Below are 22,860 nucleotides of genomic sequence, written 5' to 3'. Positions count from 1 at the left end.
TGTGCATGCTTTTCTCTTTTTCTGTGACTCCACCATGGATAATAATTAAACTCCTACCCTTGAATTTCACATCGAGATCCTTTAATAAGTAGCTAGTGGAGTTTACTTTACCCCGCTCATTCAGACTGACATATTCTCTCTGCTCTGCTTGTGAATTTCAGCAAACAAAGAACCAAAATGTTGTCTTTTTATCTCACAACACTGGGGCTCTGCTGTGACAGATGGAAAACATGCTCTGTCACCGTGTGGGGGGATCATGTTCTCTCTTTTCAGGATGCGGTGCGTTCACTGTCTCATGCCATGAAGGACCACTCCCATCTCTCACATTCCCATCCACCCTCCTTCTCTCCTCTTGGTGTGCAGCTGCTCAAAGCCTCTCTGTCTCACAGCTGCTGGAGTAGGAGGAGGAGGAGGAGGAGGAGGAGGAGGAGGTGCAGGGGAAGGAGGGGGGAGGATTATGGAGAATGGTCTCTCAAGAAGTCCTGGCTGAGAGCCATGGCTGCTTCCTGTCCCTCTCTTTCATCCCCTGCAGTTCACACTAAGTACAACAACCGCAAAAAGCTGGTCGTAAATCATGCATCTGGACTTCCCTGCAGGCTGAATGATGCTTACTTGCAGAAAATGTTAAATGTTATGACAAAAAGAGGAGTTTTATGTACTTTTCTTGCAGTAGCATACTCTTTTTTTCTTTTCTGTCATTCTAGCAGCATTTAAAACCGTTAAAACGGCAGGAAATTAATGCTGTAACTGACAAACCACACTGTAAACAGGGCCTTGAGGCAATGCTAATGCCACAGAGCACCCATTATTCACTTCGACTACTATTCACTAAGTTCACACGGCAGCCTGTGATGTCTTGCTCTTGCTCTGGAAAGTTGCAGTTTTATGAAAATCTGCCGTGGTTTTAAAAGTAAAAACCTGACTAATATTTCAGATGCTGCCCAGTTGATAGCTGCTAGCTTACTTGGTTTGCAGAAACAATGTTTTCCAATGTCTCCTAAAGGATAAGTCAATAAAAAAGGTTTATGTCTGTCTCTAGTTCCTCTATTGCACTAAATTTTAATTTAAAACCATAAATTTGATGAGTCATGCCAAATGGTGTATGGCTATCTTTAGCATTAGCAAGGGATTCAGGCCTTCTACTTATGCTAGCAAGAATGTTGTGCTTCTATTATCTAGCCACTTTCAAGCTAACACAAGCTTTTGTTGGTGACAGAATAAATACCACTTACTACTTCTGTATCAGCACATCAGCTTTGCTAAAGGACAACTTAATTAACAATTCAGCCTGCCGGAAAACAGGATGTTAGCTTATCCTCCTTTGAAGCAATTGCAGGAAAGCTTTACCTCCTCGATAGCGACAATATTCACTTAGAACTAGACAGAGACTGGATGACACATGGGTGTGAAGTCTCCTACTTGTTTAAGGTGCCTATCATTGGCAGTTGCCATTGGAAACGCTAACACAAGCTAACTTTAGTCAAACTAACTTCAGCCAAGGAGGCAAGCCTTTAGCTATTTCCTGTCATAGCTGAAGGAAACATGACAAGGGAGGACCCAGGTCAACCAAAACATTTATCAAACAAAAACTTTAAGAAACTCAAAAGTCCAAAATCTCAAAACACTTACACAAAGAGAGCACGAGTTGAACATGTCAAGGGAATTTGATGCCACAGCAGAAAAAGATGGAATGACAAAGAAGCGAAGAGACTGAATAGACAGAAGGTGAATCAATACAGGTGTGAGACAAGGCAGGTGAAATTTAAGAACAAGGGCAGGACATGAAAGTAAACTAGACACACAAGGAGCAACAAATTCAAAGTAAAACAGGAAACACAAAGGAAAACATACAAGACAAGGATCACTAAGCATAACTTGTAAGTTTATCTGTTCACGTTATTAAAAGAAAAAAAACCCTCCTGCAGTGTGTGCAAAATAAAAAACAAGCTACAGAGCCGCCTAATTGTTTCTGCATAAGTCTGTAAATGTCTATTTAAGCTGTACAGATCAGCTCTTTTGAATGAGTGTGTATGGGGTTTCTGGTGCTTCTGCTACCAGCCTCTAGTGGACGCTCTTGGTACTGCAGTTTGTTGCTCTTCTGCATCTGCTTCATATTTTAAAGGTCCCATATTATGCAAAAATCACTTTGTTAAGTCTTTTAGTGAAATTTGTGGGTCTTTGTCTTTTCTCCCAGCCCACAAAATGTGATGTTTAATGACATAACCTGTACTTCGTAATGCTTGTGAATGTAAAATCCTGACCTAAAACGAGCTGTTTGGATTTTGGGGATTTGCTGACGTCAGCGATTCCTTTTTTTGGACCAATCAGGAGCAAGTCTGACCTGATTGGTCCACCGGAGCAGATACCCCCGAACCCCCTCCTTGCCCACTCCAGAATACCAAAGTTGAAGAGCCATCACTGCTCTGTTTTTGGCTGTAAACAGCCACATAGTTCCAAGCACAAGCTTCCCATCTCAGAAGAAGACAGACTAAGTGTCTAGAGTTCATTTATGAGGGAAATGTTCCAGCTACACTCAGTAAAACTGTGCATGTGTGTGCTAGTCACTTCACAGCTGACTGCTTTTCCAACTTTGGACAGTCCAACAGAGGGCTAGCCAATAGGCTGGTCCTGAATCCAGGCGGATTACCAACCATCCTCCAACAAACCTGGGACCCTGGAAATGTGAGTATTTTAAATGCTGTGTGCTGTGGAGCAGATGGAAGAGCTTTTCCTCAGTGTCCCCCCTGTCTCTGTGTTAGCTTCAGGATGCTAACTTTAGCTGCAGTTAGCCTGTTGTTTTAGCCTATAATGTTACGGTAAACGAGCTTTGCTGTTTTCTAAACATTGTGCACTCAGAGCTCGTGGCCCCGCTCTCAGTGACGTGGAAGAGCGGGGCGGTATCAGCGGTGGCTCATTTACATATGAAGGCCACGCCCACTAAATCAGAGCGTTCTGAACAGAGGGGCTACGAGAGCCAGGAAACAATGCTGCTGTGCGTGATTTATTGGCTTTTTGGACCAAAACATGTTACTACCATTTCATGAAGACATCAATGATCCATATTAAACTGCAGAAAAGGAGCAGAATATGGGACCTTTAAAAACAGAGGTAACTGCCTAGAACAAATGTGTTAACTGTGTATTGTGCACATTATCTAACTATGATGTTAACTTAGGAGGGGATGGCAGAGGTCTTGTTTGGTTGATCAGGCAATTTTTTTTTGTATTTTCAAGTAATACATCCCAAGTATTTCAGTTTTTACTCATGTTATTGTCTTTGAACATTCATCAGAGGACAAACAGAGGTCAAAGATCTTTCAGTGAGATTCAGCAACACAGCAGCTCTGTCAAACTGCTTGTTGTTCACTTAGCTTTCACTTATAGCTCTTCAAGACAGAGGAGGACTGGCCTCTATCCCTGCTCTCTATCGCTGCTCAGCGGCTGCTTGTTTCATATACAGTCATGGAAAAAAATAGTTGTCCACTTTCTTCTTCTTCAGTTTCTTGCCTTAATTTAATGTCTGGTACGGCTAAAGGTATATTACCTAAAGAATACAATGAACATGACAAGAATGCAGCTGGTTACATAATATTTGATGTCCTATTTGACATGCTGAAGCTTTATTATATTCTCAGGGTATATAAGAGGCAATGATGCCTAAAACAAATAACTATGGGAAGCCACGAAGGCGGCCATCTTGGCACAGCTGGAAATTGGCCGGAGTGGGACACAGGTTACCAAAAAAAGAAGCAAGACCAACATGATACCACCAAATTATAGCAGATCGAGGCAGGTAATGTCTTTCTAATGAATCCAATTTTGAGTTGATGTCCACATCAGCCAATTTACTGGTTAGTAGGAGGCCTGGAGAAGCCTTCAAACAAGACTGTCTGTCCCCTACAGTAAAACATGGGGGTGGATGGTGATGATCTGGGGTTGTTTCAGTCTGGGTGGAAAAGGGCAAATGTAGCTGTGTGAAGGGTGAATGAACCAGGTCACGTATAGGGCTACTCTTGACAACAGTCTTCTCCCATTAGCTGGAAAACTCTTTCCTGACTCAAATGACTGAATTTTCCAACAAGACAATGCTTCTTACCAAAAGGTGAGGTCAGTGAAAGACTGAATGGAGAACCTAAACGTTCGAACCATGCCTTCGCCAACTCAATCACTAGATCCTAATCCATTTCAAAACCTGTGGAACATCATCAAACTCAAAATGGAGAACCACAAGCTCAAAAAGCAGATCTGTTTGAATTTTGCAGCAGGACCAAGCTGCTGTGACAGCTGCTGGTGGCGAACACGCCAAGACGCATAGGTGTGGTCATTAATACAATGGTCATGCAATCAAGTACTAACTTCTGTGTGTTTTATGTGACTAAAACAGATAATATGATAAATAAAAATGACTGGCGATACACCAATGTTACTGTGTGTGGTTGTCTCTTTTTGGTCATTTTTTGCATTTGGAGTGGCTCATTACTTTCTATGGTTCATTTATTGGTCGTGGACACCAAACTGGTTTTGTCTTCAATGAAATTTTTACTATTTGTGCTCCTGTGTTTGTCTGGAGATCCTACATGTAACCACGGCTGCATTGTTTACATGTAAAATCAGCTGTTAGCAGCCTGTAGCATGTTAATGCTAACTAGTGCAAGGCCAGATATTTCCTCACAAGGTGAGGAGAAGGAGGTGAGGACGACCTGTTCTTCTATCCATCGTTATTGGGAATGTAAGATCTATTTCCAATAAGATGGACGAGCTAGCTATGCTAACCCAGCAACAGAGGGAATACCAGAAGGTAGAGTAGCATCATGCTATTCACAGACATGGCTAACAGAGCTAACACCAGACACCAATGCCACATTGGAAGAGCTTCACCTGCTGTGAGCAGACAGGATCCAGGAGACAGAGACTGAACAGACTGCTGAAGAAGCTCAGTCCTGGACCCTGTGGAGGTGGAGGCTGGCTGACTGGACAATGATGGACAAGCTGTTAGCCTCTATTTTCTTATGGAGCTTTTTGCACTTTCTATTCACTTTCTTACTTTAGTTTTCTTGCTTGCTGCTGTGACTCCTCCTGAATTTGTCCCCAAGGATATTTTAAGTATTTTCTTTTGTATATCATATTATATTATATTATATTATATTATATTATATTATATTATATTATATTATATTATGTTATATTATATTATATTATATTATATTATATTATATTATATTATATTATATTATATTATATCGTATTATATTATATTATATTATATTATATCGTATTATGTTATATTATATTATATTTTATTATATTATATTATATTATATTATATTATATCGTATTATGTTATATTATATTATATTATATCGTATTATGTTATATTATATTATATTATATTATATTATATTATACTATATTATATCATATTATACTATATTATATTATATTATATTATATTATATTATATCGTATTATGTTATATTATATTATATTATATTATATTATATTATATTATATTATATCGTATTATATTATATTATATTATTTTATATTATATTAAATTATATTATATTTTATTATATTATATTATATTATATTATATTATATTAAATAACATTAGCTGTTATTTATAGTGGTTAATCAATTTTGAAATATTATGTCGTTTTGACTTGAAATATACCATAATATTCCTTCATGATTTAAAGTATCTATAGTCTCCTTGTTGTGCTGTTGCACAGCAGTAAGTAAACACACCATTGTTCAGCTTCACGCCCTGCGTGTTACATCAGTGGAAAATGGCCACTGTACAACTGTGGTCAGTTCATGCGTTTTCAGTTCCTCAAACAAGACAGCGGAGGAGGAAACACACCCTGCCTTCAGTGCAGCTGAACAGCAGAGGCAGTCAGAGACAGGCAGTCATGCAGCCACGTGATCGCCCCACTGCATGACATCATTGCAGAGAATCTGGGACAAAGAGGGAGGAGAGCTGGAGGGAGCTGGAGGGAGCTGGCATGCTGGGCGGGTGTGCACCATCATGGCAGGCTGTAGCTGCAGCACAGACAACAGGCTGATGGAAGCATCTTGTTCAGCAGAAGCATGCAGCCATTTTGCATCACTCGCAATGCACCAGGTGCATTAAGACCCAACCCCTCCCTGCTCCTGATTCTGATTCAATAAGTGGCTGCTTTCAGCCTGAGATTACTCACATATCAAATCTCATTTTTATTGATCTGCAGTCTGCCACAGTGGTATAAATAATAGATGGACGCGGTCTTTGGTTATATCTGCACTTATAATGGATTGGCTTTGTTGTGGAGAGCATTTATCTGGTTTATAGCTAATGGTGCTAAATTTAAGCACATAATAATAGGCTGTAGTAGAAGATGGATGAATGAGGGGTTTAAAAAAAGCAACAAAATAAAATTCCCCAACACTGAAACTGTGATGTAAGTTATTCTGTGCATGCAATTACATTAAAGGGAACGTAAAATGAGCATAATTGTCGTTATTCGCATTAATTTAGAGCGCAAATGCAGGGATATTAACTAATTAAAGTGCATTTTAAGGTTTTAAATTATTTTTTTTGTTAATTTTGTGATGGAAAATTATCTGTGAACACACATGCAAATTGAGGATAGTCTTTTTTTTTTTTTTTTTTTTTTTTTTTTTTTTTTTTTTGGTCAGAGCGCACAGAAGCGATCCCAGCCCTGCGTGTATAAATCTGGAAGCGCCGCCCTCTCATTCAGCAGTTGTTGCTTCGACCCCGTTGGGTACAACACGCAACGCAAACCCCCCGCTTTTAAAAAAAAGCGCTTTTCTTCGTATTTTTCCTCTTTCCCTCAGTGAACTTCAACCGAAAACATGGTAAGTTGGATTATTTCTCATCTTCTGATTACCTGAGACGATTTGGTGATGTTAAAAAATGAAGGTTAAGGGGATCTGTTGTTTCACGACGTCGTTCAGGGGTTTTTCCATCACTGGGGGTGGATGAAATTAAAAATAATCGAGCAGATTTCACAATTTCATTTTCATTCTGAGATGATTTTTTTGTTTTATCCAAAGTGGAAGTGATGCGTTCATGTTGTCTTTTTGATACGCATTGTTCTGCAGCATTGGCACGATGTGATTGTCATTGTGTGGTGATGAGAACAATGCACTGAGTGGCGTTATTCAGTCTGCAGGCTTCAATTACTCCAATTCATCAGGACAAATGAGCATTATTTTAAAAAAAGAAAGGGTTAGTCTGACTTTTCTTTGTTTTTGTGTCATTTTTAACGCGCCATTAAGCAGAAATTTGGACACCTTGCATAAGCCCGGCGTCTGTGTGAAGGTGGGGGGAAGGGGAAGGGGGGGCAGGTTGGGTGGGGATGGATGGAGACTGCAGATATCATTTTTAATTCATCAGATTCAGGCGCAAATAAATTTTTAATAACATCCAGGAGGTAAAATAAAAAGGAAAGAAAGAGACATCTAAGCGTCTGATTCAAAAATGGCACAGTACTCAAAGGGTTAAATCAAATGAGCCAGCTTAATTTAATATTTAATTAAAGTTAATAAACACTTCAATTAAAAAAGCAGGTAGAATAAAAATAAAATGATCCAAATTTTGGATTTTAAGAGGATAAATCGTGCATATGCATCCTCCTCCTGGCACCAGAGCAAGTGGAATGTTCCAGATTGCTGATGTGAACACGCAACTGAATTTGCATTCGTGCTTAAGCTTGCAAAAAAAAAAAAAAGAAAAGAAGAAGGAGAGTGTGGGATGAAAAGACAGAAAGGAGACGCACACATAAAGGACAGACAGTCAGGAGGAGGAAGGAGGAGAGCTGCCTCCTGCCTCAGCGGGGGCTGCTGTCAGACATTTCTGTCCCCCTGCGGTTTGTGGCGCAGGGAGGGAGGTGCCTCCTGCTGCACCGCTCCTCCAGCTCAGATAGAGGGAGCAACCCAGTGTTCCCCATTTCAATATGTATGTTGCAACAACTGTGGTGGAGTAAACCAGTACCTTTCTGTTTCTCCTTCCAGCGTGAGTGCATCTCCATCCACGTTGGACAGGCCGGCGTCCAGATCGGAAACGCCTGCTGGGAGCTTTACTGCCTGGAACATGGGATCCAGCCGGACGGACAGATGCCCAGCGACAAGACCCTCGGAGGTGGAGATGACTCCTTCAACACCTTCTTCAGCGAGACTGGAGCTGGAAAGCACGTCCCCAGAGCTGTTTTTGTGGATCTGGAGCCCACTGTCATCGGTAGATATCAAAGCTTACCAAAAACAAATGAAGGTTAAATCGCTGAAAATTGTAAGAAAAACTGACAAATGTTTGATTTTCAGATGAGGTGCGCACTGGAACCTACCGCCAGCTGTTCCACCCTGAGCAGCTGATCACAGGAAAGGAGGATGCTGCCAACAACTACGCCCGAGGACACTACACCATCGGCAAAGAGATCATCGACCTGGTGCTGGACAGGATCCGCAAACTGGTGAGTAACCCAATATCAGGAAAGACCAAATTGATAAAACATTTCATCATCAACATATCAGCTCACCATCTCTCCTCCTCTGTGTCTCCAGGCCGACCAGTGCACCGGCCTTCAGGGCTTCCTGGTCTTCCACAGCTTTGGAGGTGGCACCGGCTCTGGTTTCACCTCCCTGCTGATGGAGCGTCTGTCCGTTGACTACGGCAAGAAGTCCAAGCTGGAGTTCTCCATCTACCCAGCTCCTCAGGTGTCCACCGCTGTGGTGGAGCCCTACAACTCCATCCTGACCACCCACACCACCCTGGAGCACTCTGACTGTGCCTTCATGGTGGACAACGAGGCCATCTACGATATCTGCCGTAGAAACCTCGATATCGAGCGTCCCACTTACACCAACCTGAACAGGCTGATCAGTCAGATCGTGTCCTCCATCACTGCTTCCCTTCGTTTCGATGGCGCCCTCAATGTTGATCTGACAGAGTTCCAGACCAACTTGGTGCCATACCCCCGTATCCACTTCCCCCTGGCCACCTACGCCCCTGTCATCTCCGCTGAGAAGGCTTACCATGAGCAGCTCTCAGTCGCTGAGATCACAAACGCCTGCTTTGAGCCAGCCAACCAGATGGTCAAATGCGACCCTCGCCACGGCAAGTACATGGCTTGTTGCCTGCTGTTCCGTGGCGATGTGGTGCCCAAAGATGTGAATGCCGCCATCGCCACCATCAAAACCAAGCGCACCATCCAGTTTGTGGACTGGTGCCCCACTGGTTTCAAGGTGGGCATCAACTACCAGCCTCCCACTGTGGTTCCTGGTGGTGACCTGGCCAAGGTCCAGAGGGCCGTGTGCATGCTGAGCAACACCACTGCTATTGCAGAGGCCTGGGCTCGTCTGGACCACAAGTTTGACCTGATGTACGCTAAGCGTGCCTTTGTTCACTGGTATGTGGGTGAGGGGATGGAGGAGGGAGAGTTCTCCGAGGCCAGAGAGGACATGGCTGCTCTGGAGAAGGATTACGAGGAGGTGGGAGTCGACTCCATCGAGGGTGAGGGCGAGGAGGAAGGAGAGGAGTATTAAATGAAACACAAAGGCGTTAATTTTAACAGGAAACAATTGATTGTGATGTGTTCTTGAATGCATTCCAAACAGAAATGTTTGTGTCAATTACCAGTTTGGCTGTTCAGACTTAAAAATAACTGAAAATGTCAAGTTTGGCTCTGTCGAAATAAAATTCCTGTCACATGTGAGAAGTTGTGTCCTTGGCTTTTCTTTTATTTCTTGACTTGTGCCAATTGTCCAATGAAACGATGATATCATGTGTATTACCAGGTCTTGGGCTTCAAAAATAAGTCTTAATGTGTTCAAAAACAAGTGGAACAAGCTAAAAACACGAGGGTCCATGATTAAATGAGAAAATATGGGAAAATTTTTGTGGAAAATTCATACTCAAAGAGTTATTCCATATTGAAAAAATAAATATTCAATTATTGGCCAAGTCATACGAGAATTCAGAGAAATCTACTCAAGATTTACTCAACCTGTGACATCACTAGTCGGGAAGGGCTAACTTGTCATTTTAAAAGGATTCCGGAATCCCTGGGGAAGGTTCCGGAACCCTTTGTTCTTAACTGCTCTGATGATTCTTAAAGAGACAGTAGCTCAAATGAGGCTGGAATAAAACCTGAGGAAAGAGAATAAGATTTATTTTTAACTCTAAAGCTTTAAAGCTTTAAAGCTGGATTATTACGAGCTAAACAGTAAATTTCAAACGGTCAATAAAAAAAGACAACACATCTGTAACTAAGCAAAGTTTATTGGAAAAACATCCAGATTCAGTTTTTTCCAAGTCAAAGCAACATTTTTCTACCAGATTTTTATCAGCAGTTGGTACAAAAGATCAGAGCATGTCTACGGTGTGATTCCTGCGAAATTTGTCGATTGAATTGATTCAAATATTACACACTCATGAAGTTTGTTGTAGAAAAAAAGTAAAATAAAAAAATGTATAAAAAGTTGCCAGTTGACCGTTTATACTGACAAGTTGCAAAAGTTTGTTTTGCATTGGGTTGCGTGACGCTCGTCGAAGGCTCACACCGGCCTCTCCTGCAGCAGGGGGCAGTTATCCACGGCTCCTCGTCTGTTCAGAAGGTTCCAGAGCATCGAGGCTCCGGAGCAGCTGTGAGCGCGGCCGGGCTGCGGGACGGCGGACGCCAGCATGTCTTCCTTCAGAGGGTCGTAGGACTTGAAGCGCCTGTCGAGGGAAGTTGAAGAGACCATCAATATGACCTTATATGTCCTCTTCTCTTCCATATTTACTACAAACTCTGAGTCTGACGTGGCCCAAACATCAAGATCCAATAAGTCCATACCAACTAAACCAACACTCTTTATCCAAGACCCAAATTTTAGTTGCAATAATATCAAAAAATGATATAATTTTGGCAGAAAAACAACAAAACAACCTATTAGTCAAACTTCTATTACACTGAACCATCCTCTGTCTAAATTAGAGGTATGTTTTTGCATATATCCAGTTTATTTAACTTATTATTGTGCCGCAGGGAGTTTGTTTACGAGTATTTTCATATAAAATTAACCTTTTTGTTCTTGTTTTAACATCTGGAAAAAAGTGTCTCAAGACCAGGGGCGGGTTAATACGCAGGCTTACCGAGGCAGCAGCCCAGGGGCCCCACATGTGAATAGGGCCCTCTGATTGGTCAGGCTATTTTTGGGAATTTAAATATGCTACCTATCTAATCGACAAGTGCCAATGTGGCCACAGTCAATGATTTGTTTACGTTTATTGGTGCTGTCACTATAGTTGCCAAGTCTGCTTATTATAAGTAACTTTGAGCTTGTTTTTCTATAAAGTCGCTTGCAAATCTTGTCAGTTGTGAGTTGTGGGTTTTTTGGCTTGATTTCTAAAACTTAAATTATTTAAAGTTTTTTAAATTGACTGTTTATTGTAAATTTGTTGTTATTTATGCATAATACACTTGTATTTTTTTTTTCTTTTTTTTGGACTTTGGTGTTAATGTATGGACTGACGTGTCTGTTTGTATTTCTGTTTACCTTTTCCTAATTGTTGATGTTGGTAGTTTTTTATTGTTTGTTTGTTTTTCTATCTTGTTTCTGCTGATCTGCTTATTTTTTTAGCTGTTGTTGTCATTTTTGTGTTGTGTTTTTGTTTTTTTGTGTCTATTCTGTGTGATTATAACTGAAAAACCATAAACAAAGTGGTAAAAAACAAAACAAAACAAAACAAAACCATGTATTTTCTTTTAGTCAAAGTTTTAAAAAATAAGTTATTCTATGTTTTTATGTTGACTGTGTTTACTGCCAATTTACTGCAAAAAATATATATATATACTTTTGTCAAAAGGTCTGTTTTTTACACAATTTTGGGCTTGTTTCTTCCGAACTGGTGGCTTATTTCTATCGCGAGGTCTGGCAACACTGCCAGGAGTGTGTGCCTATGATAAAGCATGATCTAGAAGAAGTTGCTGCCCACCCAAGGCAGCCATATTGGTTTCTTTACAGACATTTATTCTGTCAGTTTGTGTTTTTATGTGGGGTTTGTTAACATCAACATGCTTCTTACTTGTAGGAATATGCTACAACTCCTACGGCGAGGACGAGGAACAGGACGCCCAGTACCATGGCGATGGTGCCAGAAGAAGACAGATCTGAAACTGAGACACGAAACACTCTGTGAGCGAAAAGCAGAAATGAACCGCTCGATGAATCTGAGGAGTGCTGGGGTTGTTGTTTTGCTGCGTACCCAAGTCCACGTTGACTTTAGCAGTGGTGGCGGCCAAACTGACATCATTCGCCATGGACACGTTGATGCAGTAGACGCCAGAGTCGTTGAAGAAGTGGCGCAGAACCAGCTGGCAGTCTCCTGAGGGCTCCACCATGTTGCAGACGGTGTGGATGGGCTTCAGGCACTGAGCGTCCAGGATCACGCTGCACACCTCTTTGGGAAGGCTGGGAAACAAACTCCAGTGAGTCAGGAACAAACTACGGCAGCTTTAACTCAAAACTCCATCCTGACTCAAACTCAAACTCACCTTCCCTGGCAGGTAACGGTGATATCCAGAACATTCTTGTCCAGCTGAGGGACAGCCATCAAGGCGTTGCTCATTTGAACAATCTCCACTTTCTCAATGCCCTCTGGGAACAGAAACAGGAAGTCAGGATTTAAATCAACAGGGATCACAAACTAAAATTCAAATCAGCGGAAACTAACTCACCACAAACTTCGATGCCCGTGCAGAAGGAGCCGTAACGATAAATCACGCAGTCGTCATCTGAAGGTTTGTCCGCAACCTCCCTCTTAGCTACCAGGACCACCTGGGCTTGGCCGGTCAGGATCACGGGACGCTTCGCACCTGGGGAGATTCAACAACGTAAGATCGGGAATATGAGTGACCAAAAACAATAAAATATAAGAAATGATTTGGTTTGACATGTCAGCGGTGAGATCAGTCTCTTCTTGCTCTCAGCTCACATGCAAATTCACCAACCTCCTCGTCCTGTTTCAAACAATAGCAGACCTTCAGTGTGGTTTTACATGACATTTACATGTCAGGAAGTCAGCCGATGCTTTTATCAGCAGCTCTGAACTCAGACTCTGTTCCTGCTCCTCATAAAACAAAAGATCCTCTGGTTAAACCGATCAAACGTTACCTGCTACGAGCCCGCTCTGAGCCTCGTTGTTGGCCGGCAGGTCCTGGCTGACCGGAGATGGAGTCTTGGCCACTGGAGGAGCTTCCTGAGCGGGCTGACCGTTGGAGGCTGTGGAGGCCTCGTCCTCAGTGTTGTCCTCCTCTGTGTCCGATGGGACCATGTTGACGCTCAGACTGGCCGACTTGGTGGTTACCATCAGAGGGACAGCGGTCATGAGCGCAGGAGCTTTCACTGCGCACAGAGGAGAAAGAGTCCAGTCTGAGTTTTAATAAGTTCTCAAATCAAGATTCATTATTTATATAAATGTTTTTTTTCAACAAAGTTCAATCATTTAATAAAGTTTTGGACATTACAGAAAACATAACTACAGTATGTGCTCAGAATCAGAACTCCTACAATAATTCCTAAGGGGAAATTGCTCTATAGTTACAGCTTCTCCTTCAAAAAGTTGAAAATGAGAAGTACAAAAAAACAAATTACAAGATTTGAGAAATAATTATAAAATAGATATACCAAAATAAGAAGTTAAAAAGTTAAAGATGTAAGAAATGACAAGTATAAGAAGTGGAAAAAATAGAAGCATATGTGCACTTGAAATTGAATATAACTATGAAATATAAGTATATGCTGAGAATATCATTCTAAAAAAGGAGAATTAGTTATAATTATTGTACATAAACCTGAATATGGAAATTAGACAGCAGGTAGTTATAGCTATATTTCTGTTGCTGGAGGCATTAAAAACTAAAAACTGTGAGAAACTTCTTCACAGATGTGATTTACAAGAGGTTTTGAGCCATGCCAAAAAAAAAACTGACATCAGAGAAAGTGTTAATTTCTCACTATGAGCCACATTCACTTTTTCCAAGTTGTACTTTTGTTTTTAATAATGTCTATACAAGAAACTTTAAAAGTACATTTTCTTATTTCATTGGCTGATTTTTTTTACTCATAAAAAATACACTATTTTTGTATTTTTAATACCTTGATTAAAAAAAAAATCTGTGAATGTGCTGTGATACTTAAAAAAATACTACTTATTGCTTGCAAAGGGTAAAAAAAGGACATTGGGGAAAAATGTACGTTTTCAGTTTCTTTTATCCTGATGTTATTCTTATTTCAAGAAAATAGACTAGCAAAAAAAACAACCCTGAACCTGACATTTTATTCTTTTTTTTTTTCATTTGAATGTCATGAATTTAAACATTTTCTGGAATTGTCCTGTCAATATTTATATCATATTTAGTCTAAAAAAGACAATTTTAACATAAAATAAGACAAACACTTGTTAAGATTTCTGCCTTTTAAGGATCAAAGTGCATTCACTGATTTTTTTTGTTTTGTTTTATTTCAAGATATTATTTATCTATATCTATCTTTATTCTGTATTTCATTTTAATTTATCTTTATTCTATTTCAAATTATTATTTTAATCATTTTTTTACTGTATCTCTTACTGTACCTATTTATTAATTGTGACGTGTGCTGCAGCCCTGTTGGCCAGGTCACTCTTGCAAAAGAGATCCAGATCTCAATGGGTTTTTATCTCGTTAGATAAAAAAAGGTTAAATGAATGAATGAATGAATGAATGAATGAATGAATGAATGAATGGATGGATGAAAAGGGAATTGCTTGTAAAAAAATAATTAAAAAAATCAACATTTTAGTTTTTAGTTGCTTGGTAAAGTTCCGGAATGCTTGGGGAGGTTCCGGAATGCTTAGTTCTGAAGTTCCCTGATATTCCTTTAAGAGACAGCAACTACCATAAAGTGTTGCACACAGATAAAAAACACAATTCTGAGATTCAAAAAAATATTTTCAATGGGGTTTGCTTTTTTACAGTTTCTTGAAATTATAAATGTCTTAATAGAGGAAACTGAAAAATTACATTTTTTTTCTACCTATTGGCAATTTTTTTACTCTCTCTAAGCAATTCAGTCATCACTTTTGTCTCTTAGTATCTTGGAATAATTAAAATAACTCAGTGAAACTGCCATGAATCTGTGAGAAACTGAAATCTAAGCAATATTTTTGTCTCCCTTTGAGTAAAAATTATCTTGTTTGACTTATTATGAACCAGATTACCTGAAAAGTCCAGAAAATGTGTTTTTTCACAACTTTTAAAGTTAAACAAAATCTGTCTTTTTTTTGTCAAGTTTTTGAAATAATAATGTCTCAACACTAGAAACTGAAAAAGAACATTTTTCTCACCACCTGGCATTTTTTCCGCTTTATAACCAATTCGGTTGTCATTTCTGTCTTTTAACTTTAACTCTTTGAAAAATGGAACATTCAGTGAATGTGTCTTACACTGAGTCTTATTTGATGTAAACACTTGCTTAGATTTCATTTTTCACAGTGTGTGTCTTACCCGTGGTGCCCTGGTCGGCGGGTGGAGCCGGTGCCTTGGTCGGGCTCTCTATGGGGTCACAGGCCCTGTCGGGGATCATGGCCTGGATCACCACCTGGGGTTTGAAGTGACCGGTGCTGACGTAGGTGTGTGTGACAGTCAGCTCTCTGGAGATGAGGGCTCCGCTCTCGTCCCCGAAGTCCCAGTTGAAGGTGATGTCTGCGTTGCTGAGGTAACCGCTGGGGTCGTGGAGGCTGATGGTGAAGGCAATGGCTCTGTTCTGGACGAAGCGCATGTCCCCGGCTACGATGTCGTTGACTTGGTCCAGGGAGACAGCGAAGGGGATTTGATCTGAAGGGAAACAGAAGAAAAAAATCTAGCTTTGTAGTTTCTTTAGGATGCACGCTGTTAGAAATCTTTAAATGCTGAAGTAATGATGCAGAATCATTAACGAAACACTCCATACCAGTGATGGAGAACTGTGTGGAGGCGTATCCCAGAGGAATGAACTTCTCCTTGCTCCTGAAGTGGTAGATGACGATGTCCACGATGTAGGAGCCCAGGGGGATGTCGTCTGTGCTGATGGTCAAGGAGGAGGAGGGTCCGTCTGCCACCTGCCAGTACTGACCTGCAGAAACACACAGAGCCAGGTGAGCACATATCAGACACATCTTACTGCACCTGGAAGACAAATATCTTCAAAATGCTTTCAAAATATCTTCAAAAATCCTTAGTGTGAGCATTTTGTCAGTCTCTGTAACAAATTTTGGAATATCTTGTTGTTTAATAGCCTTAAATGTTGCATAGAAAAAAGAATTAGACAACAAAGAGGTTGAGAAGCTTTAAGCAAAGCTGTCTGTCTTTTGCCACACTTGGAGCCAGAAGACAAATTTTGATGAAGTGGAAAGACAGTAACCCGCCATCATTTACACAGTGGATAAGAGACATGCTCTATTTATCAAACTGGAGAAGATAAGGTTCACTGTCAGGGGGTCAGGTGACAAGTTTTTACAGATATGGCAGCCGTTTATAAATCATGTTGAGAGTTTAAGCTCTGGTTATTTTACAAATAAGCGACCTTTAATATCCTAACTTCAAACACTGTTAAATTTTGTTCTCATTGGTTTGTGTATTGCTGCACCTGCCTTTTGTGTTCTTAGGTAACTGCTTGTGACCAAGGTGATGGAGTGTGTTACTTTAGACCCTAAATGGCTTATTGAATGTTAAACTATACTTTCTTTGTCTACTGTGATTTAATCTTATTTTCTAATAGTTATTATTTTTATTTTATTATTTATTTATTTATTCCCTTTCTTCTTCTTCTTCTTCTTCTTCTTCTTCTTATTATTATTATTATCTTAATTAATTAATTTATTTTTTATTACTATTTATTTTGATTTATTATTATTATTATTATTATTATTATTATTATTAAATTACTATTCATTCTATTTTTTTATTATTATTATTATTTTTTAATTTTTTGCTGTTGTGATTTTTTTCTTCTTATTTGTTTATTATGCTCTTTGATATTTAGTGGCCTCCTCAGTGTTACTGTGGGTGGGGGGCAGGAGTCATGCATTGTATTGCATTGTACTATAAAAATCATTAAAAAAAACTTTGTTAAAAGAAAACTGTGCATTTTGTTAAAGTGAGTTGAACTTTTGCACTGGAAAAAACTAAAATCTTTTGTTTCCTTTTTTTTTTCTTTTTCTCATTTATGATTTTTTGAGTCCATACAATAGATAAAACTACAAATCATACTTTTCAAGTATCCATCTGTCAATGAACCATTGTATTCAACAACAAAAAAAAACTTAGTAAGCCGAAAAAAAGCATGTAAGGACCAATAAGGCATTTAGTGAGATATACATAAAACCATTTTTAAATATAGCAAAAGTAGAGTAGGAACTTTAAAAATACCAAAAACACACACATATATAAAATGTTGGGGTAAACCTCAAAGACACATAGAACCCTCCAAAGAGGGAATGAAAAAACTAAAATCTTCATTACAAAATGTCTTTTTTAGACTTAACATGAGCCACATTGACCTGACCAGTCCAGAAAAGTGTCTAATTTTAAGTTATTTAAAAACAAAAATGAGGTCTGAATTGCTGTAACAAGTTAAAAAAAATCTGCCAAAGGAACAAGAGAAAATTTACTTGTATTATTATTTATTTTTTTACCTGTTATGAATAATTCAGACCTCATTTTGTCTTTAAATAACTTGAAACAAGACATTTTTCTGGACTGACCAGTTGAATGTGGCTCATTTGAAGTATAACAAGACAGTTTTTATTTAAAACAAGACAAAAACACTCGATAAGATTTCAGTTTTTTTGCACTGGCTTCTCTTAAGCTCCTGCAAGCTGCCAGTCCGTGCCAGCAACCCGGGGCATCGAGGCTCTTTCATGCTTTTAAGATTTCTTCAAAGTGTCTTTGGTCAATCTGCTTTCTGAGCTGCCACCCTGTGACTCCCCATCCTCTGGAGAAGCTCTGTCTTTAAGATCCCAGATCAGTTGGTTTGTCTTTTTGTAATAAATCCTCTGTCTCACTCTTAAACATCACATTAACAGTCATAGACTTGTACAGCAGTTGTTGATTTCTTCTTTCTTTTTAATTCAGTATAAGTGAAGCCTCGTGCCTCATGACATGAAAGCTCTGATAAAGAAAATTAAGCCTCTAAGATTTTTTGTGGGTAAAAGTAAGTTCCCTAATCCGATCATATGATAAAGCTCATATTTAATCCACATTGGGTCATGTTTCACGCCCTGGCACAGACCTGAAGACCATTCAGCCACTTTCAGAGAAATAATTAAGGAGTATTTGACCCGGGGTTGTATTTCACACCCTGGCACAAGCCTTAAGAAAATTTGTGACTTTCAGAGAAGAATCTGAGAAAGGTCTGCAGCCTCACTCACCCCAGGTTTTCCACACAAACACGTAGGCCGGCTTTTTGTCCTTCTTAATTGGGCTTCCGTCGGGGAATACGGCGTTCCAGTCAGAGTTTGGGGCTGGGTACACCGGTTCAGACTCGTGGTACTTTGTTCCTGAAGCGCACAGCAGAGAAATGTGACTGTTAGAGGCTGAGACAGAGAAGCTCAGACAAAACGAAGAATGTACAGCAGCTGGAGTCAGGCGCTTTACGATATACAATGAATGTATGTAAGGGAAGCTGATGGAATGGCCAGCTCTGGTTGAATGGAAGTCTTTGGGAAATATCTCCAGATCTTGTCTCAAGCCTTGGAATTCATTGGAATAACCAAAGGTCGACTCTTAGCCCTTATTGTGGTGTCAATGCTACATGCTAAAGGCAGTATGACAACGTTACCAGAACAAAAAATACAAATTTGATGGTTAACCGCCAAGTTTAGCATGTTACATACCATTAAATGAAGAGTAGAGCTAATGCTAGCAAGTTTCAAAGGTAAAATTTTGACCTGATGAGTGCGCTGGGTAGTAAAGTCAGGATACACACTCAGATATTTGGGTCCACCCTTGTGCTGAGTCACCACATTGGCCTCATGGTGGCGCTACACATTAAATCAGAGGATCACCTAAACTCATCAGTTTCAACCTCTTGGGAACACGAATGGTTCCACCAATTTTTATCCCAATCCATCCAGTCATTGCTGAAATTTTCCAGTTGCCATCCCAGTCATGACTCGACCATGGCTGGAAACATCACAACACTTAGAAACAGTTTCTCACCGTTGACTGTGCAGTCTTCAGCCCAAACAACTTCTCCATTCGGCAGAACTTTCTGGTTCTTGGGGAACTCCAGCTCGATGGTGAAGGTGACTTTGGCTCCAGTGAGAGTTGGTGAGTCATTCCCCACATTGAAAGTCACTCGACCACCTGGAAGGAAAGGAAAGAAAACACAGAGCATTTCACCAAAAATGTAAATATCTGTGTCTCACTATCATATTTCTAGCTTATTTAGTTTTTTCTAAAAAGTTATGACAGCGTTTCGTTATGTAAGAATCATAATTATATGGATAGATCTACCTTTCCAGGCCTCCTTGTATCTCTGGTCTCCATCTTTCCAGACCGGGTACATCTTTGTGTTCCATGATGGGTAGCGAGTGAAACGGTTTTTGGGCTCTGAAAGAAACAAAGATTAAATCAAACATTAAACATGATATTTTTATGCTAATATTGGTCAAATTCATCTCTAAAACAGTAAGAACATGACTTTGTAGCTTTGCAGCAGTGGAAGGGGCTTCTAGAATGCAGAGTTCTGGAATACTGGGGGTGTTCTGAACTGCCTAGATGTTCCTTAAAGACACAGTAGCTGAAATGAAGACACTAATGAGAGTGCTAACCTATGGATGAGACTACTCTGAACAGCTTTCTAATGAAGTTGTGAGAATTCAGTGAGATTAAGATGGGATTTGCTTAAACTGTGACATCAGCAGTTGGTGAATCACCTCAAAACTGCTAATTTTTTATTTTAGGAGGAGAAAAAAACACTTCGTAGCATGGAACAAGTGAAAGAGACTTCCAGAATGCTGGGTTCTGGAATGTGCCGAGGACATTCCGGAATGTTTAGTTCTGAAGTTTCATGGTGTTCCTTAAAGAGGCAGTAGCTGAATTGAGGAGTTTCACACAGATGTTAAAATGAGAGTTTTCAAAGAGACTAATGAGAATTTCCAATGTGTCGATGAGACTGGAGCTTGAAGTCACGTGAGAATTCAGTGAGAGCAAGATGAGATTTGTTCAAATTATGACATCGGTCACTCGTAAATCTCCTTCAAAAAGTCTAATTTGTAATTTTAAGAAGATAAACAAAACTTTTTGGCAAAGAAACAATGAAGAAAGTTACTAAAATAGTTGGTTATAAAGTTCACTGAAGTCCAAAAAGACTAATTTTTGGTTTTAAGGAGAGATACAGTGAAAGTGACTCCTAGAACAAAGGGTTCCGGAATGCTTTGGGAGGTTCCGGAATGCTTAGTTCTGAAGTTCCCTGACAACCCTTAAAGAGACAGTAACTACCATAAAGTGTTTTACACAATTCTGAAATTAAAAAAAATACTTTCTTCAAATCAATCCTTAATCTGGGCACTTTTTGATGCAATAGCACATAAACAACCGATAATTAATGGAGAAAAGCTGGCCTGAAAAACTATTCTTAATATTTTCAATAAGCCATACTTTAAATGTGACTTAAGTTGCCCAAAAAAAAGTTGAAATCATTTCATATATAACTCTGTCATCCCTTCAATCCCTCTCATGTGACACTCAGCTGAGCGTTTGCATGAGTCTGTCCCAGATTAACTGTCACAGGGCTGAATTAGGATTAAATAACATGGAGGGTTCATCAGTTCAATCTGACTTTTGGTTGGAGCCTGACGCAGACCAGCTTAAAATCTCCTCTTTGCTTTTCTGCTCTGTTAGATAACACAGGCTGCGTGATTTTCAGTGTATTTCTCTGACATTCGAACATCTTTTCAACTGTAATGATAAAAAAAAAGCTGTTTAAAAACAAACATCCCACCTAAAAGTATTTTATATGAAGCTTTTCCACCTTACTTCATCATCTACTCACTCTTACAGCTGACTACAAGTAATAGCTTGTAAGTTATGTAACTACAAATATGTAGAATGATCTTTCACCTAAAGAAAAAGGAGAAAGGTTTGAGGTTGATCAGGTTTTGCTTCATATGGGTCACAGTCTGAGTCCTCACATTCATGCATGGTCGGCTAAAGAGGTCACGGGAAAAAACTCCAAACTGGATCTGACTTGTCTGGACTCGGGTCTTATGAAACAGAACATGTGATGGACTCTATCATAAACCTGAAGAGAAATACACATGTATTTGTTTCCTGTTAAAGAGGCCTGATTTCATCTAAACTCTTATTGAGGGATTAAAAAAGGAGTTTGTATGAGTCTGCATGTGGTCGGTCATGAGAAAAGAGGAATCATTTGATGACTCTACGCAGAATAAGACCACCGTGATTTACATTTACTCACATGCTTTGGATTAATGCGGCTGCACATGATGCTTTCATATTATTTTAATCCACAATAATGAGAACGTGGACACATACGGTCTGCTGGTGGCAGACACCGGCGTCTCTTTTCATTTTAAATCAATGCACAATGTTTTTTCTCATTTTTCACCCTGGCTTTCTAGGCTTTAAACACCCACTTTAACGCTTTTCTGTCTCTTACAAACTTCTATTTCTGCTGTGAAGCCGCCAAATACCACAGATCCTCTGTTGTGGAAAATCTCAGTGCTAATCGCTTTGATTCTGATGCTTGTTCTTGTTATTTTGACAGTTTTGCATAAGCTCTAACTCTGCATTCATATTTTGTAAATCAGTGGATAAAAAAATATGCAAAAAGTTTCTAACATGTTGCATTTAAGTACAAAACGAGGAACTTTTTGTGATTATTTCATTAAAATTTAACTTTTTATGAACCCCAGCTTTGGCAAAATATGTTACAATCTAATGACTAAATTTAGTTTTGTTGCTCTTTTTTCATTCATGTTGTTATATAAAAAGATATATACATACTATATGAATATAAGAGAAATCTGAAATGTATGAAAAGGAGCAAAACTTTAACTGGACACTTGTCAATACATACAAAAGTAGTAAAAAGAATACAAAAATATATTTGATAAAAAAATAACAATAAAAATATTTTTACATTTATATTTATATATAAATACAAAAAATAAAAAATTAATTAAATTTAAAAATATGTATATTTATAAATACAAAAAAATACAAAAATTAATTAAATTTATATATATATATATATATATATATATATATATATATTTTTTTTTTATATATTTAGCATTTTATAATAGTTACGTTGCACTATTACAATGAACTGTTGACTTACTAATGACAAAATGCTGGAATAAAAGGCTTTTAGCACGACTAAGTAATTTAAAATATGCTGAAAAAAACTTTAACATGGCAGTTATTTTGCATTTAAAGCAGATTTACTTTAATTTATTGCTTGAAACTGAAAAATATTTCAGATTCAGGCATTTTTAATACAAGGATGTCACTTTTAAGCGTTATAAATGATAAATGTTTTGATCTGGATGATTTTTTTGTCTCTCATTTGAAGCATCACTGGTCTAAACGCTGCTTCTGATCTCGCCCAGCCACCCACGTTGACCCTCTGATGCTCTGTCAGCGTTAATTAGAATAAAACAGGTGTAATCTCGTCTCCCGCCTCTTGGAGTATAACCGATAAACCTAAAGCTCAGTCTGGACTAGCTCCGTCTCTTTACTTACTTGCTGCCGTCTGTGAAGCTGCAGCCAGCAACACCAACAGCACAAAAGACGTCCGCATTGTGAGTGCACCTCTTCTTTAAGAAAAAATC

General features: G+C 39.1%; 2 protein-coding genes across 2 annotated transcripts; one reads left to right on the top strand and one right to left on the bottom strand.

Moving 5' to 3' along the window:
• Positions 1–6,695: 6,695 nt before the first annotated feature.
• tuba1c (tubulin, alpha 1c) lies at positions 6,696–9,715 on the top strand. The gene is made up of 4 exons (XM_074681081.1): positions 6,696–6,857; positions 8,016–8,238; positions 8,322–8,470; positions 8,562–9,715. The coding sequence occupies exons 1-4, from the start codon at positions 6,855–6,857 to the stop codon at positions 9,540–9,542; spliced, it is 1,356 nt and encodes a 451-aa protein (XP_074537182.1). The 5' UTR covers positions 6,696–6,854; the 3' UTR covers positions 9,543–9,715.
• A 610-nt stretch (positions 9,716–10,325) lies between these two features.
• pmelb (premelanosome protein b) lies at positions 10,326–22,860 on the bottom strand. Its single transcript, XM_074681083.1, has 12 exons — positions 22,772–22,860; positions 19,517–19,612; positions 19,220–19,366; positions 18,430–18,558; positions 15,972–16,133; positions 15,527–15,856; positions 13,155–13,385; positions 12,719–12,856; positions 12,536–12,638; positions 12,247–12,452; positions 12,067–12,157; positions 10,326–10,716 (listed from the first exon to the last, which is right to left on the bottom strand). Exons 1-12 carry the CDS (start codon positions 22,827–22,829, stop codon positions 10,554–10,556), a joined length of 1,854 nt encoding a protein of 617 aa, XP_074537184.1. The 5' UTR covers positions 22,830–22,860; the 3' UTR covers positions 10,326–10,553.

This window comes from Halichoeres trimaculatus, unplaced genomic scaffold (assembly GCF_033239565.1).
Source record: "Halichoeres trimaculatus isolate MK-OKI-2021-1 unplaced genomic scaffold, fHalTri1.1 fHalTri1_scaffold_11, whole genome shotgun sequence".
Classification (NCBI taxonomy): domain Eukaryota; kingdom Metazoa; phylum Chordata; class Actinopteri; order Labriformes; family Labridae; genus Halichoeres; species Halichoeres trimaculatus.
This window is presented reverse-complemented; position numbering and strand designations above follow the sequence as displayed.

Excerpts from the sequence above, each read along its gene's own strand:
- tuba1c (XM_074681081.1), top strand. Across the intron at positions 8,239-8,321 it reads TCTGGAGCCCACTGTCATCG|ATGAGGTGCGCACTGGAACC; the intron begins GTAGATATCAAA and ends TTTGATTTTCAG. Across the intron at positions 8,471-8,561 it reads TGGACAGGATCCGCAAACTG|GCCGACCAGTGCACCGGCCT; the intron begins GTGAGTAACCCA and ends CTGTGTCTCCAG.
- pmelb (XM_074681083.1), bottom strand. The coding sequence starts at position 22,829 with ATGCGGACGTCTTTTGTGCTGTTGGTGTTGCTGGCTGCAGCTTCACAG. Across the intron at positions 12,453-12,535 it reads ACCGTTACCTGCCAGGGAAG|CCTTCCCAAAGAGGTGTGCA; the intron begins GTGAGTTTGAGT and ends TTTGTTTCCCAG. Across the intron at positions 12,158-12,246 it reads TAAAGTCAACGTGGACTTGG|TTTCAGATCTGTCTTCTTCT; the intron begins GTACGCAGCAAA and ends TTCGTGTCTCAG.